The sequence below is a fragment of the Pelophylax lessonae genome, assembly GCF_965119305.1.
Source record: "Pelophylax lessonae genome assembly, chromosome: 6".
Classification (NCBI taxonomy): Eukaryota; Metazoa; Chordata; class Amphibia; order Anura; family Ranidae; genus Pelophylax; species Pelophylax lessonae.
In genome coordinates this window covers 177,145,618-177,162,902 of record NC_138773.1, presented here as the reverse complement: position 1 = coordinate 177,162,902, position 17,285 = coordinate 177,145,618, and the positions used below count along the sequence as shown (strand labels likewise).

The following is a 17,285-nucleotide window of genomic DNA, read 5'->3' as shown; positions in this document are numbered from 1 at the left end:
TTCACCTTTTAAACAGTATTTTTCTATAGCTCTCTCTATACATCATTTTCTCCTTCTATACAGCATCGTTTTCTCTTTCTGTACAGTATCTTTCTATATAGGAACGTTCTATATAGTATATTTTACCCTTTCTACACAGGATCCTTCTTTAGCTTTTTATACAAGGCTCTTTCTATACAGCATTATATATATATATATAATGTGTGTATGATCTTCCTACATGGGATCACATATACATGTCTACTTTGCTGTACAGTATCTTTCTTCTACTTATAAACAGTATTTTTTCTGTAGCTCTCTATACAGTAAATTTTACTCCTATGCAGTATTTTTTCTGTAGCTCTCTATACAGTAACCTTTTCTCCTTCCATACAGTATTTTTCTGTAGCTCTATATACTGCATCTTTTTCCATTTCTATACAGTATCTTTTCTGTAGCTCTCTATACAGTATTATGCTGTAGCTCTACATACAGTATATTTTTCTCCTTCTATACAGTATTTTGCTGTAGCTATATATATGTATACAGTATATTTTTCTCCTTCTGTACAGTATTTTACTGTAGCTTTATATACTGCATCTTTTTCTCCTTTTATACAGTATTTTGCTGTAGCTCTATATACTGTATCCTTTTCTCCTTTCTATACAGTATTTTTCGGTTGCTCTATATACAGTATAGTTTTCCTCTTGCTATGCAGTATTTTGAGGTAGCTCACTACACAGTATCCTTTTCTCTTTTTATATAGTATTTTGCTTTAGCTCTCTAAACAGTATCCTTTTCTCCTTCTATACAGTATTTTGCTGTAGCTCTATATACTGTATTTTGCTGTAGCTCTATATACTGTAGCCTTTTCTCCTTATATACAGTATTTTGCTGTAGCGCTATATACAGTATTTTTCTGTCGCTCTCTACACAGTATCCTTTTCCCTTTTTATATAGTATTTTGCTTTAGCTCTCTATACAGTATCCTTTTCTCCTTCTATACAGTATTTTGTTGTAGCTCTATACAGTATATTTTTCTACTTCTATACAGTATTTTGCTGTAGCTCTATATACAGTATATTTTTCTCCTTCTATACAGTATTTTGCTGTAGCACTTTATACAGTATATTTTTCTCTTTCTATGCAGTATTTTGAGGTAGCTCTCTACACAGTATCATTTTCACTTTTTATATAGTATTTTGCTTTAGCTCTCTATACGGTATCCTTTTCTCCTTCTATACAGTATTTTGTTGTAGCTCTATACAGTATATTTTCTCCTTCTATACAGTATCTTGCTGTACCTCTATATACTGTATATTTTTCTCTGTCTATGCAGTATTTTGAGATAGCTCTCTACACAGTATCATTTTCTAATTAGATACAATACTTTGCTTTAGCTCTCTACACAGTATCCTTTTCTCTTTCTATACAGTGTTTTGCTGTATCTTTTTTTTTTTCTCTCCTCCTATACAGTATCTTTATGTAGCTTTCTTTACAATATCCCCCCACCTCTACAAAGTATCATTTTCTCCTTCTATACAGTATTTTGCTGTAGCCCTCTATACAGTATCATTATGCAGCCCTCTATACAGTATTATTATGTAGCCCTCTATACAGTATCTTTATGTAGCCCTCTATACAGTATTTTGCTGTAGCTCTCTATACAGTATTATTATGTAGCCCTCTATACAGTATCATTATGTAGCCCTCTATACGGTACATGTCTCCTTCTATACAGTATCTTTATGTAGCCCTCTATACAGTATCTTTATGTAGCTCTCTATACAGTATCTTTATGTAGCCCTCTATACAGTATCATTATGTAGCTCTCTATACAGTATATTTATGTAGCCCTCTATACAGTATATTTATGTAGCTCTCTATACAGTATCTTTATGTAGCCCTCTATACAGTATATTTATGTAGCTCTCTATACAGTATATTTATGTAGCTCTCTATACAGTATATTTATGTAGCTCTCTATACAGTATATTTATGTAGCCCTCTATACAGTATATTTATGTAGCCCTCTATACAGTATATTTATGTAGCCCTCTATACAGTATTTTGCTGTAGCCCTCTATACAGTATCATTATGTAGCCCTCTATACAGTATATTTATGTAGCCCTCTATACAGTATATTTATGTAGCCCTCTATACAGTATCTTTATGTAGCCCTCTATACAGTATCTTTATGTAGCCCTCTATACAGTATCTTTATGTAGCTCTCTATACAGTATCATTATGTAGCCCTCTATACAGTATCTTTATGTAGCCCTCTATACAGTATCTTTATGTAGCCCTCTATACGGTACATGTCTCCTTCTATACAGTATCATTATGTAGCCCTCTATACAGTATCTTTATGTAGCTCTCTATACAGTATCTTTATGTAGCCCTCTATACAGTATCTTTATGTAGCCCTCTATACAGTATTTTGCTGTAGCCCTCTATACGGTACATGTCTCCTTCTATACAGTATCTTTATGTAGCTCTCTATACAGTATCATTATGTAGCCCTCTATACAGTATCTTTATGTAGCCCTCTATACGGTACATGTCTCCTTCTATACAGTATCTTTATGTAGCCCTCTATACAGTATCTTTATGTAGCTCTCTATACAGTATCTTTATGTAGCTCTCTATACAGTATCATTATGTAGCCCTCTATACAGTATCATTATGTAGCCCTCTATACGGTACATGTCTCCTTGTATACAGTCCATTTCTCTGCTCCTCTGACATTCTGCACCCCCTGCTCTGAGCCCGCAACAGCCTGGGCGTCTTGAAACCGCCGTACTGGGTTTGGCTGGGGCGCCTTGAAACCCTGGCGCTCTCCGGGCTGTATCTCTGTATAAAATGTGACGTTTCCATGTGAGTTGTAATTTGTGAAGGAAAATAAAGCATTCTAAATGCACAGCGACGATAAGCGCACACCTACATAACGCCGTATGACAAAGTAGCAATGTTACATTGTAGTAGTTGAGGCCAGCGAGCCATGGAGTACGGTTGGATGGAGTTGGGTCTCGGTCTCCTCAGGGTTGTGCAGTGGGTGTGAGTGGATGGAAGGTGCCCTATCTCTTCTGAATTCTTCAATCCCTGGGAAAAGACAGCCGTGCACAAAGGCCGCATTGCTGAGGGGTCCCGGGGGCCGGCGGAGCACAGAGCCGACTACAGAGAGAACTGACAGCATTAGGAACTAAAAACAATTCAATTGTACCTACTGCAAACATACGTAAGGCCTGGGGGGGAGCCTGGAAACCTCCCTGCAAAAATTCTCACCGCCACTTCATACCATTCAGCCTCTCTCGGGGAGCCTTGAAACCGGAGCAGTTCTTACTCCATAACTGACTTAATGGAAATGGCTGAGAGCCAAAGTGTTTACAGGCCGCTGACAGACAGGCGCGCCGACCAACCAGAAGGTGGCTCCAGGCCGCGGGGCGGGTCGTGCCAGGGGGCGGGGCCAGGAACACAATGCTTGTTTCAGTTCTAGTGAGCGCTCTCGGTGGCGGCTCGCTGTGGAGGTTGTGAAGGATCTGCGTCAGTTCGGAGTTGGAGTTCTGCACCAAGCTGACACGTCCGCTCACTGGATTATACATGGCCGATTTGTGTGGGGTTTTCTTTTCTAGTGCTCCTCAATCAATGAGGGACCGACCATGAGAGTGTATTAGCGGGGAGGGGATTGATTCGGGTTTCCCGGAGGATGGCAGCTGTCTGAGGGAAGGAACTGCGCCAACCCACACCGAGGTAAAACGGAGACTCCATATTGATGAAGGAGAGGGGAGTGCGGGGCTGTACACCGCGGGGGTCATGGGACACATTCAGCCATCTTTACTGCCCGGGAACTTCTCTTACTGCAAAACCCCGCCGGCCTGTGCACCCAGCACACCGACTATTAGGGGTGTACTTACCGTCCTAGGGTACTGCCTGCCCACCCACCGGGGACCCCCATCACTTCTGTCACCACCCTGGAAACAAAATACCACCCTTCTACCATCACTGTGTACAGGGGGATAGCCAATGTACACACACTGCTATATACTCTGTATACTCTACATATATCTGCAATAAATGGTGACTACTAAATACCATAAATATACACGAAATGCCCACTATAGATGTGTACAATAAATCCTCCAAATAGATATATGTACACTAAATTACAAGTAAATACCCACATTAGATATATGTACACTAGATGACTACTAAATGCCCAATATAAATATACGTACACTAAATCACTACTGTAGATATATACTAAATGACAAATTAGATATATACTAAATGACAAATATAGATATATACTAAATGACAAGTGCCCACTATAGATATATGTACGCTAAATGCCCACTATAGATATAGGCACACTAAATTTCAAATGCCCACTATAGATATATGTATACTAAATTTCAAATGCCCACTATAGATATGTATACTAAATGGCAAATGCCCACTATAGATATAGGCACACTAAATGGCAAATGCCCATTATAGATATATGTATACTAAATGGCAAATGCCTGCCCATTATAGATATATGTATACTAAATGGCAAATGCCCACTATAGATATATGCATACTAAATGGCAAATGCCTGCCCATTATAGATATATGTATACTAAATGGCAAATGCCCACTATAGATATATGCATACTAAATGGAAAATGCCATATATAGATATATGTATACTAAATGGCAAGTGCCCACTATAGATATATGCACACTAAATGGCAAATGCCAACTATAGATATATGTATACTAAATGGCAAATGCCCACTATAGATATATGTATACTAAATGGCAAATGCCCACTATAGATATATGTATACTAAATGGCAAATGCCCACTATAGATATATGTATACTAAATGGCAAATGCCCACTATAGATATATGTATACTAAATGGCAAATGCCCACTATAGATATATGTATACTAAATGGCAAATGCCCACTATAGATATATGTACACTAAATGGCAAATGCCCACTATAGATATATGCACACTAAATGGCAAATGCCCACTATAGATATATGCACACTAAATGGCAAATGCCCACTATAGATATATGTATACTAAATGGCAAATGCCCACTATAGAAATATGTATACTAAATGGCAAATGCCCACTATAGAAATATGTATACTAAATAAAAAAATGCCCACTATAGATATATGTATACTAAATGGAAAATGCCCACTATAGATATATGCATACTAAATGGAAAATGCCCACTATAGATATATGCACACTAAATGGCAAATTCCCAATATAGATATATGTATACTAAATGGCAAATGCCCACTATAGATATATGCACACTAAATGGCAAATGCCCACTATAGATATATGCACACTAAATGGCAAATGCCCACTATAGATATATGTACACTAAATGGCAAATGCCCACTATAGATATATGTACACTAAATGGCAAATGCCCACTATAGATATATGCACACTAAATGGCAAATGCCCACTATAGATATATGCATACTAAATGGCAAATGCCCACTATAGATATATGCACACTAAATGGCAAATGCTCACTATAGATGTGTATACTAAATGCCAAAATATAGATATACGTACATTAAATGACTGCTATAGAAATATGTACACTAAATGACAAATACCCACTATAGATACATGTACATTAAATGACTACTAAATTCCCATTATAGATGTATGTAGCAGCGTTACAAAGTTGAATTTGGGGTGGAATAATGCCCTGCTTTAGGATTTATCATTTTATGAGAATTGTGTATATAATAGACACAAATATATGTTTATTATTTATTAATGGCACTGACCTGTTGGTTAAAGGTTGAAGCATTTACTTCAAAATAAACATACTTGATACCCTAAATAGATAAATGCACAAGGAATAGTGACAACTAAATACCCAATACATTTATATCTCAAATGTCGACTGCTAAATACCCAAATATACTGTAGATGTGTAAACCTCAAATAACCACAGGATATTCAATATAGATACTCAAACCTCAAATAATAATGAGTACTAAATATCCAATATTGATATATAAAATATCAACTAATGAATGCAAAATACCCAAGTATATAACTGCATAAACCTCAAATTACCAAGAAAAACATAATAATGATACACAAACTTTAAATAATGAGTACTAAATGTCCAATATAGAGAACATCTAATAATGAGTACTAAATAGCCAATATAGAGAACATCTAATAGCGAGTATTAAATAGCCAATATAGAAAACATCTAATAATGAGTACTAAATAGCCAATATAGAAAACATCTAATGAGTACTAAATAGCCAATATTGATATCTAAACAAACTAATGAATCCTAAATACCCAAATATATAAATGTATAAACCTCAACTAATGAATACTAAAAATATAGAGGTATAAACATCAATCAGTGCTAAATAGCCACTATAGATATATTAACATCAACGAATGCATAATAAAAATACCGAAATATATAACTGTACAAACCTCAAATTACCAGGAAATACTCAATATAGGTATGTAAACATCAAATAATGAGTGCTATACCCAATGTAGATATATAAACATCCACTAACAAGCACTAAATATCCAATGAATACTAACTAATGAATGCTACGTACCAAAATAAATGTATAAACCTAAAGTAATGAACACAAATATAGATGTATAAACTTCAAACTATCACTGCTAAATACCCAACATAGATCTATAAACAACTAATGAGTGCTATAATATATATATATATAATATTCTCTCTATCTCATATTACCGGGGGATACTCAATATAGATACACAAACCTCAAAAAATGAATTCTAAATATCCAGTATTGATATATAAACATCAACCAATGAATGCTAAATGCCCATCTATATAACTGCATAAACCTCAAATTCTAAACAAATAATGTCTACTAAATACCCAAATATTGATGTATAAACATCAAATACTCTCTGCTAAATAGCCAACATAGATATATAAACATCATCTAATGAATGCTAAATAGCCATGTATATAGTTGTATAAATCTCAAATCACCAGGTACTAAATACCCAATCTAGAGATCTGTACAAAATGAGTACCAATGTATCGTTTTGCATTGAGTTCAATACATGTTTGTTGGTATGTCTGTATAGATAAAACACCGTTACTCTGCTATGTCATTTTCCTGTATGTTTGCCCCTTCCGCCCACCTACGCAAGCATCTTGGCGTTTTTCTTAGATTACAAGCAGACCCTGTACAGAAATAGAGCATTGAAGTAATATGCAGATTTTGTTTTTTTAGCCTTGGCATTCACAATTTGTAATGTGAAATATGATTATAATAGCAATGTGTTGTACCTATCCGTGTGGCATTTGCTGTAAAGTGATTATACAAGATCAGCTTTTTTTTTTAGCTCTTTTCATGGGTTTACACCAAAATAGAGGTCATGTTACACGATTGTGACTTTTCACAGTTGTGTGCTTTCTTTAGGAATATAGGAGTTTCTTTTGGCATGCTGCACAATACAAGGAAAGCTCAGTTTTTATTACGTGCTGAGGATTTTCCATCAGATTCCATGTTTTTCTTAATAATTGCTAATATTTTTGCTCTTCGATCCAAGCTTTATTTTTGTTTGGCTGTGATCCTTTCTGCATAATGCGGTTTATTGGGATTTTTAATAGTGTTGATATTACAATGTACTCAGTGATCTGTTGTATGATACAAGTCCAAATATACACTATAATGTATGCTAGGAAAAAATGGCTCCTGACACTGATAGCATATTGAAACTCATCACTGTAACCGTTTGCATGTGTCCTTATTATTTTAATGTGTCAGTTTAGATTATGTTGTAGAATTATACTTGCAAAGATCCAGTGTAAGTTTGGACATATAAGCCTGTATGATCACACATAGGGGTTTGATATGTATTTCCATAGGAAGCACACTAAAGATATTATTTGAAGCTAGAAATTGGTGTTCTGCCGTTCATGTGATGTTTGTGTACTTCAGTAGCTTCTTCAGTACCTGTAGACCAAAAAAAAAAAATACAGTAAAAGATTGCTGAGAATTGAATTCTAACTGTATGAAAATGTTTATTTTAGGTAGGCTTTGAACCATGGTCCGGTTCAAGGATTCTATGTAAAGATGGATGGCCGAGAATTTGTCAACATGCCCCCCTTAGGGCTGTCAGGGCTGCCACTGGAGCCCGGCCGTGTTTCTTCTGGAGCAGCTGGTGGGCGCCTTATTCCATCCACAGGTCAATTGCCACCATTTTGCACAGCAAAGTATTTCCCCACACCTCTTGGTTTACACTCCCAACCAGGTAAGACAGAAATAGAGCTATGAATGCTTGTGAAAACTAAAATGGTGGTTTTGCTGCTGGTTGCAGGTAACCAGGCATCTAATGTTTCCTCTGGTTTGTGGATCAACAAACAGCTGTTTTATGTGTTCAAGTTAGCAGAAATGGCTGGGGAAATTATTTTAATAGCTGGTTGCATTGGAAATCGTATCACTCTGCTATGGATCAAGAGTAATATATCTGGTCAATTTTCAAATGAGTTTCTGTCATTTAGAAATGTAAGGAAATAGTGCTTATTTTTTTAAATTTTTTTTTTGCTTTGCACTTTATTATGTTGGTCACTGCTGGATAAGTAGCTGATAATGCTATTAGGCTGGCTGCATATATTAAAGCAAAAACAGGGAAGAAAGCCGCTCAGGTGCAAGTTCAGCACTCGGTGCAGGTCAGATCCGCCATCCAAGCATGTAGACATCCAAAAAGAGAAAGACCGCACTCAGAGATGTTAAATGAAAATCGATAGGACTCCTTTATTCTCCATAAATACAGCAGACAGACAGTGCAATACACGGACAGACGTGTCGGGTTGACGCGTTTCACGATAAAAAACGCTTATTCATAACCACACGTGTGGTTATGAATAAGCGATTTTTATCGTGAAACGCGTCAACCCGACACGTCTGTCCGTGTATTGCACTGTCTGTCTGCTGTATTTATGGAGAATAAAGGAGTCCTATCGATTTTCATTTAACATCTCTGAGTGCGGTCTTTCTCTTTTTGGATGTCTGCATATATTAAAGTCAGGTTGTACAATCTTCTTTAAATCTTCCCCAAAAACATTTTTTGATCAAGGTTCACCCTGGTTTTTAATTGGATTGTTTAGTTATGCCTTTAAACGCCATCATTGTTGGTAAATATGATTGGCAGATATGTATGTTGTGAAGTATGGCTTATACCGAAATATTTTCCACTTGCTGTTCTAGTGATAGAAAAAATTTGTTCCAAGTGCTATTATACTGCTTCTTGTACCTTGTATTCATTGCCTTTCAATAAAAATTTTATGGGAAAAAAAAATGATTGGCAGATTGTAATATGTGGATAGCTTTAGTGGAATACCTGAACTGTGCAGAATGATCAAATCCACATCAGGAGCTAGAGGCAACATTTTAACATTGTGGGCAAAACTGCACCAAACTGTACCTCTTTAATGGATAATTTCACTTTCGTAACATGTTACACCCATAGTCAGGGTTTAACATGTAACATTTAGGCCTCATGCACATTGCACGTTTTTACAGCTGCTGTTTTTGGCGTCAGATGTTTTTTTTTTTTTCTGCAGCCAGTAAACTCCCCAGCATGTTATCCTATGTGTCCATGCACACATAGGGTGTTATCAGCAGTTTTTTGCAGGGGCGTTTTCTGGCTGGAAAAAAACCCTAGAACTAGTGGGTTTTGAGACGTTTTTCAGCTATAAATATGTTCTAACTCTGATAAAAGCTTAAAAAAGCTTAAAAATCTGGCTTATTCTGCGTTCAACATTTTGAGCCATAAGCTTTTGTGGGAGTATAGTTTTGCTAAAAACGCTGAAAAACTCCTACTACAGCTTTCTACTGGTGTTTTGATAATTTTCTGTGTGTATGAGGTCTTAAGCTTGAAACTGCCACTTACCATAGTCGGTCTTAGTATGGATGTATACATGTGAAAGCCTCAGTCAATGCCGCTCTTCGGGGCCATGCCTCCTGGCATGTTTCGCCCCACCCATCAAGGGCTTAATTCTAAGTGGTGGGGCAAAACAAGTCAGGGGGCGTGACCCAATGAGCAGCATTTACTGAGGCTTTCATATGGATGTACATATCCATATTAGGACCGGCTATGGTGAGCAGCTGTTTCATGCTTAAATGTTCAATGCTCACTGGATATATTTTCTTATGCTTGCATCTCTGCTATCCTGAGTGCCAATGGGGTCTACACCTCAGCTTGGAGCAGCACTGGCAAGTAATTATGGTCTTATTTTAATATGTTACTGTAGCACCAGCCCCACCCACCTTTCCACATCCCTCCCAACCCCCCCCCCGGTCTTCTGTTGTGACAGCCAGCGAGGGATCTTATCCCCTCACTTGCTGACACAATTTTAAACAGAAAAAGGGGCTGTGAGGGGCTTAATCCTCCCGGCTGTGTCATTCATTCTCAGAGTTCTGTGAATGTGAAGGCTACAAGTACCAAGAGCCCCTTGCCGCTTGTATGTCTAAATGCACTACCATGGCGCTGTTGGGAGCGCTCTAGTAGTTTAATAATTCTACCTGTCAGTGTGAGAGAGTAAATATATGGCTTTTTTTTCCTGCAAAAAAAAAAGTGCATTTATTATTTTTTCTTATAGAGAGAACTTTTCCTTTTAGGGGCCCAGTCACATCATCAGCATGCGTTTATACTCTGCATAACAAGTGACTGGTGGTGAAGGAGAGGTGAATGGATTATTATGACATAAAACATGCTGTTTACTTTTTTCTATATTGGATTCTTTCATTCATTGATATTTTGGTACATGTAGTGTGTCGCTATACACTGTGCTGCAGAAAAATGCAGCATGTCCTTCTCTTAATTGCTCAGCTCTGTGTTATATTGTGACTTGAAATGTCTTCATTTAAAGTGGTTGTAAAGAATGAAGCTTTCTTTACCTTTAAAGTGATACTAAACATGCAATGATTAATTTACATTATCCATTCTATTTCTGTATATGGATGATGGCACTGTAATTATTTTTAAAAAGAAAAAAATCGAAATACAGTAAAACCAAGTAACTTGGTTTGAGAGTGTTTTGCAAGACCAGCAAATTTTTTTTGAAAATTTTGACTTGATAAAGGAGAAATGTCTTACAAGTAGAGTCACATCACTACATAGTATACATAACAAATATGGCCATCAAAGTCATCCCTTCCACGCTGCACTCCACGAGCGCTTCAAGCCTCGCTTTCAGATTGCTCTACAGCAGAGTAGTCTTCCCATTCACAAATGCAGACCGACTGCGGTGAGAGTCGGCGGTGCAGAGGGCGATCTATGTGGACAGATTTACATTGGATGCCTTCATACTTGGATGTTTTCCCTTTTTTAATCCTCAACCCTGAGAGTTACTAAATGTTTTACGTTCATTAAATGTACCCATCTTGCTACATTTAGAGGCGCCTCTCTTCTCTTTTATACTCTGTAGCTCCTGCTGGATTTTGCTTCTAATCCCTTTGTAGAGGCTGCCATTTGTGGATGGACATTTTATGGTTACACAACCTATCACATTGCTATAATCTTTTTATATGGACTATAAACTAAATGACTTATAAATGAATGGTTGTGGAATGAATCATGTGAGTTTCCATTATTTCTTATGGGGCAATTTGCTTCGATCTAGGAGTGCTTTGGATTACAAGCATGTTTCGGAAAACGAATTCTGCTCGCAATCCAAGGTTTTACTGCACCTTCTTTCCTAATCGATATACAGCTGCCACATGACCCAGCTCTTTCCCCGCCTGCCTCTTGGAAAACAGTGACAGGAGGAGCTTCTAGTCCACTGATACTGATGTGCGCAAGTAAAAAAATGTGCCTTTTGGAATACAGGGCAAAAATAATTAATAGTAATAGACTGTTTCAAGTTGCCATGTAAATATAATTTGAAATTAAATCTTTTTATTATTGCAATAGCATGGTGTGGGTGGATTTCTGCCAGTAACAGGCTGTGTAATACTCCTCCAGCCTGTGTCTTAGAATAAAGTGGGGTACACTCTAGTAGAAAATCTGCCGAAAATTCCCATCCGAGGTAAAATCGTACGATTTTCAGCTAGTGTGTACACAACTTTCAGCAGCCGATGCCGACATTTTCAACGAAAAAAAAAACGGAGGGACAAACCCCCAAATTGTTATCGTCCGTCCCCAGCATGACCAATTTTCGTTTAATGTGTATGCAGTACATCCGCGAAAAATCAAATACGAAAGCATGATCTGAAGTTGCTGACGACCCGCAAGTCTAGGAACAAACGTCCCAAGAAAAAAAAAAAATTGGACGAGAAATTTTGTGAACATTATGCACTGTCAACTAAAAACAGTTATGACCGCTGAGCATGAGAGAGAAAAATTAGGATATTTCATCCGATTTACGTCAAGTGTGTATGAGCCTTAACAAGGAGGTGAAGCTTCCATCAATCAAGATGTAATATCCCACCCCCTTGGGTTTAACTGGTTAGTGAACATAGAGGAGGAGAAAGTGGACTGTCATTTTAACACAGTGTATACGCCAACATGTGTAACTATTCACATGCGCTGAAAAAAGGGGGGGAGAGGGGAATAGGGAAGGTAATTACAGATAATATTAACAGCTGGCATATGTTTTTAACCACTTAAGCCCCGGAAGATTTTACCCCCATTCCGACCAGGGGGTATTTTGCGATTCGGCACTGCGTGACTTTAACGGACAATTGCGCGGTCGTGCGACGCTGTACCTAAACGAATTTGGCGTCCTTTTTTTCCCACAAACAGAGCTTTCTTTTGGTGGTATTTGATCACCTGTGCGATTTTTTTGATCACGCGCTATAAACAAAAAAAGAGCGTCAATTTTGCAAAAATAACAATATTTTTCACATTTTTTTATATGAAATTCCCCCCAAAAAAATGTAAAAATCAAAATTTTTTAACTTTTTCGGCCAATTTGTTTTATGCTACCTATGTTTGGTAAAAAAAATCGCAAAAAGCGTATTTTGATTGGTTTGCGCAAAAGTTATCGCGTTTACTAACAAAGGGAAAGATTTTTGTCATTTTTGTTGTTTTTTTTTTTAACGCGTAATGGCGGCGATCTGCGATTTTTTTTTTTTGCGGTACTGCGACATTGCGGCGGACAGATCGGACCCTTGACTGACATTTTTGACACTTTTGGGGTTACCAGTGACATTTCTACAGTAATCAGTGCTATATATATGCACTGTTACTGTAAAAATACACTGGTAGTGAAGGGGTTAACTTTATTTGGGAGGGAGGGGCTGTGTGTGTCCCTAGGGGCGTGCTTTCTACTGTGATTGGCTGTAGCTTCAGCTGTAAGGACACTGATCAACGGATCTACATAGTAGATCCATGTGATCAGTGTCTTTGCAGCGAGGAGAATGACAGGCAGCTTGTTTACACAAGCTGCCTGCCTTTCTCCCTCTCCCCCGCCGATCGCCGAGTGGCCGGCGGACATCGGGTCCGCTGGTCACACGCGCGGGGGGGTCCGTGACCACGCGGGAGCGGGAGCGCGCCTCCGGGGGCGCGCGCTCGCTCGCTCCCTAGACCCTCACAAGCAAGCAACGTAGCCCTACGTTAGTTTGCCTGTGAGGGGCTGACAGATAGTCGTGCGGCGGTCGGCAAGTGGTTAATATAGGTATATCCATATGAATTGAAAGGTTTACATCATGATATAATATATTATTTACATGGGCTGTTTAGATGTGATAGGGAGAAAGTGCTCAGGGTAGAAAATACGTGAACTGTGCATGTGCACTAGCTGCCAACTGTAGTGGGTTCAAGGTGGGGAGATAAAGAACAGCAGGATCAACTGTGTTTTTTTTTTTTTTTTTTTTGCAGAATAGAGAAAACCAATCCCCATAGTGAGTGAGTGAATGCGTATGACCAGCATGTAGTACAGTTTTTCTTGATAATTTTTAATCATGTGAGTTTAAGGACACTATAATATATTCTCGGCATTACAGTAAAAAAACCTTCTGAGTACAGCTCCCCCCATTATGCTTAGCTGAGCCTCATCTTGATCCAGTAATGTGCTCATGAGCAGCAGCTCTCTCCCTCCTCATTGACTCCTGCTGCTGTCAATGACAGCCAGTGAGGAGGGAGTGTGGGGTGGGGGCGAGCTGCCCTTTGTTGTACACTATGGTTTTTTTTATTCCAAATCATTCTCTATGTTAAGGTAAAAAATATTTAATGTCCAGCCCCTTTAAATACCTACCTGAACCTGATCTCAATCCAACCCTGTGTCCGAGAGCAGCAATGCTACTTTCTCTCTCCCCCCTCCTCACTGGACTCGGTAAGAGCCATTGGCTCCCACTGAGATCAGTCAAATCCACTGAGGAGGGAATGGGATTGGGGCTGAGCTGCAATGTGTGTCAATGGATTGAGCCCACGTGTGCCACCATAGAAAGCAACTTTTTATGGTGGCACACAGAGAAGAGGAGGAGCCCAGAGAGCACCCCAGGGGATCCCAGATGAGTAGGATCGGGGCTGCTCTGTGCAAAACCATTACACAGAACAGGCAAGTAGAATATGTTTGCTATTTGAAAAAAAAACTAAAACTTTACAGCATCACTTTAAAGTACTGTATGTGTAAACCCTCACATATAAGTAAAACAAACCCATTCAGTTTAAAACAGAAATGAAAGGCAAAACATTGTGTGTGTATTATTCACACAATCTCTGTTCATAGCTGCATAAGGAGCTCAGAAAGCTGGAGGAGGAGCAACAGCAGCACACTTATCATCCCAGTGAAAAGGGGGGCGGTGGAGGGTGTCAGCACAAGTCTGATTATTGGAGGAGAGCAGGCTGACTTATCACAGCTAGAGAACTTACCATGCTGTGCTCTTGTGCCGAGTGTGGTCAGATTTTAATAGGGAAAGCAGAGGGACTGGCAGGAACACCAGCTATTTACCACAAAGAAGCAGTACAGAGAGAACAGGATATGTTTTATATATGAATACATGGTAGAGCAGGCACACATCAGGAATATGAAATGTTGGGTTTACATAGTATTAAGTAAATGGCACATGTTAGACGTATGTACAAATGTGTGAAAGACGAATTACAAGACTTCTAGGAAACCTTTATGGTTCAGTTTCAGTACCGTAAAAGAATGTACCTGCAGAGAAAGTGGGGCTTAAAGTAATCAGTGGAATTTTTCATGTGCAGATTGCAGCAAAAGAAACACTTAGTCGAGTTTGTAATTCACCTCTAGCTGAAATCATTGAAATCAATAAATGGAACCTAGTAAGGTCCTGCTATATTTACATGTTAGGGTCCTGTGTTGAAATGTGCAGTATGGTTTTGTCTTAAATCTTTCTGTTTCATGCTGGATCAGAAAAATGCTAACGCTTGGTAATATAATGCAAAAAATATAGTAACTCACAGACTTTCTGCTTTATTGCTGTAAACTAAGTGGGAAGTGTCTTTTTTCATTGAAGGGTATGTTTTTATGGTGCATATTTACTAAGAGCTCTTTACAGCCTTTCATTAAAGCCACAGTGTAAGATGTTGAGTGGACACCCCAATGAGGGTAGGAGTCTGCCATTTCTAAATGAAACTCCTTGGCTAGCATATGCAGCTGAATAAGGCTGGGAGCCAAAGAGCTGGGTCATGACCATTTTCTGGGCTGCAGTAGTATTGCATTAAATTATGTCCTTGACTAAAATATAGATAAGAATCCTTGCTTCATTTTATAGGCACCTTTTTCCTGATATATGTTTTAATAAATATTTATTTTATATTTTTTTAACATTTTGGGGGTTATCCACGGGGCCTTGTGCAAAGTCTCTAACTAAGGGCCGGTTCACACTATAGTGTGTGCGGCGATCGCATGTAATATTGGAGCGCACTGCTCCTTCATTACATGCGATCGGATGTGCGGTGCAAATTCAGTCATATACTTTGTATGGCTAAATTCGCACGGGACCCTTTTTTCCAGCCGCATCAGGATCGGATCGTACAGTGGTTCACACTTGTGCGATCCGATCCTGTGCGAACTGTCAGATCGCACTGCGATATGCGATCAAACTGGGGGTGTCGTTAAGATTTCATTGACACCCCCTGCGTATCGCATATGGCAGTGTGAACTGTCAGATGTGCGTTTGCGATGCGGGAACACGCTGCAAATTCGCAGCCTTCCCGCATCGCACAAGTGTGAACCGGGACTTAAACAAAAGTGTTTATTTTTCTTTAGGCAAACACAAAGAAATGCTTCCAGCAGCAAAACAAAATGAAACACAAAAGTCAGCTTGTCTTCAGCACAACAGCATAAACAAAATATAAGGAAACACAGTTTAGTCCCGGTTCACATTTGTGCGATGCGGGAACGCTGTGAATATGCAGTGTGTTCCCGCATCGCATCCGCACCTCTGGCAGTTCCCACTGCCATATGCAATACGCAGGGGTGTCAATTAAAAGTTAACGACACCCCTAGTTGCGATCGCATATCGTAGTGCGATCTGCAAGTTCGCACAGAATCGGATTGCACTAGTGTGAACCACTATGCGATCCGTTTCTGCTGCGGATGAAAAAAAGCCTCATGTGCGCGTTTATTGCGGATGCGGTGGGAATTCAGCCATACAAAGTGTATGGCTGAAATTCACACCGCACAGAGATCGCATGTAATTTAGGAGCAGTGCGCTCCGAATTACATGCGATCTCCGCAATCGCACAAATGTGAACCGGCACTTATAGATTGAACTTTACCCCAGGGTGAAGACAGTCCCAGTCTGACTATCTGGCAGCTTCCTGGAAATGTGCAGCTCTCCAACTCCTACTCGCACACCATCACTCCTGGTACTGCTTCCTGTTTTAAGTGCTGCTTCCTGGAGACTCTTAACCCTATGGGGACTGGAATCCCTGTAGTCATTAGTGGAGGCCCTTTTCCCGCCCAAATGTCACTTCAGGGCCTCTAAAATTCCAGGTACCAATTACCTCTCTAGTAACAGAGGACTGCGAGTCAGTCCTCTCCTTTTACATGGCTACCCCTGAATTTCTCACCCATCACAGGTGAGACACCTGAGTACCCACACACTTCTCTTAAAGGGAACATAACCTGAACACTGGTGCCACATAGCACCCGTCCAGGACTCAATCTTGGGTTTTGGTGTGTTTGACTGAGTAAGCTGAGGTTTTATGGGTAATATGGGGTCTCTCACTGTCTGCGTTATGTAAAGTTTCACTGTAAAACTCTGCAAGACAAGCAACATTTGTAAGTAACTATAAGTAATGTGGAGAGGAATAGAGGAAGGGTGTTGGTAG

General features: G+C 39.0%; 1 protein-coding gene across 1 annotated transcript in view; it reads left to right on the top strand.

Annotated features, from left to right (window-relative positions):
* The first annotated feature begins 3,435 nt into the window (after window positions 1–3,435).
* The window catches only part of TNRC18 (trinucleotide repeat containing 18), a 399,546-nt gene continuing 385,696 nt past the window's right edge, over window positions 3,436–17,285 (top strand). Inside the window, exons 1-2 of the mRNA XM_082260849.1 lie at window positions 3,436–3,730; window positions 8,071–8,291. Of these exons, the coding sequence (XP_082116975.1) occupies window positions 8,114–8,291 (178 nt within the window). The 5' untranslated portion in view covers window positions 3,436–3,730; window positions 8,071–8,113. The remainder of the gene's footprint in view (window positions 3,731–8,070; window positions 8,292–17,285) is intronic.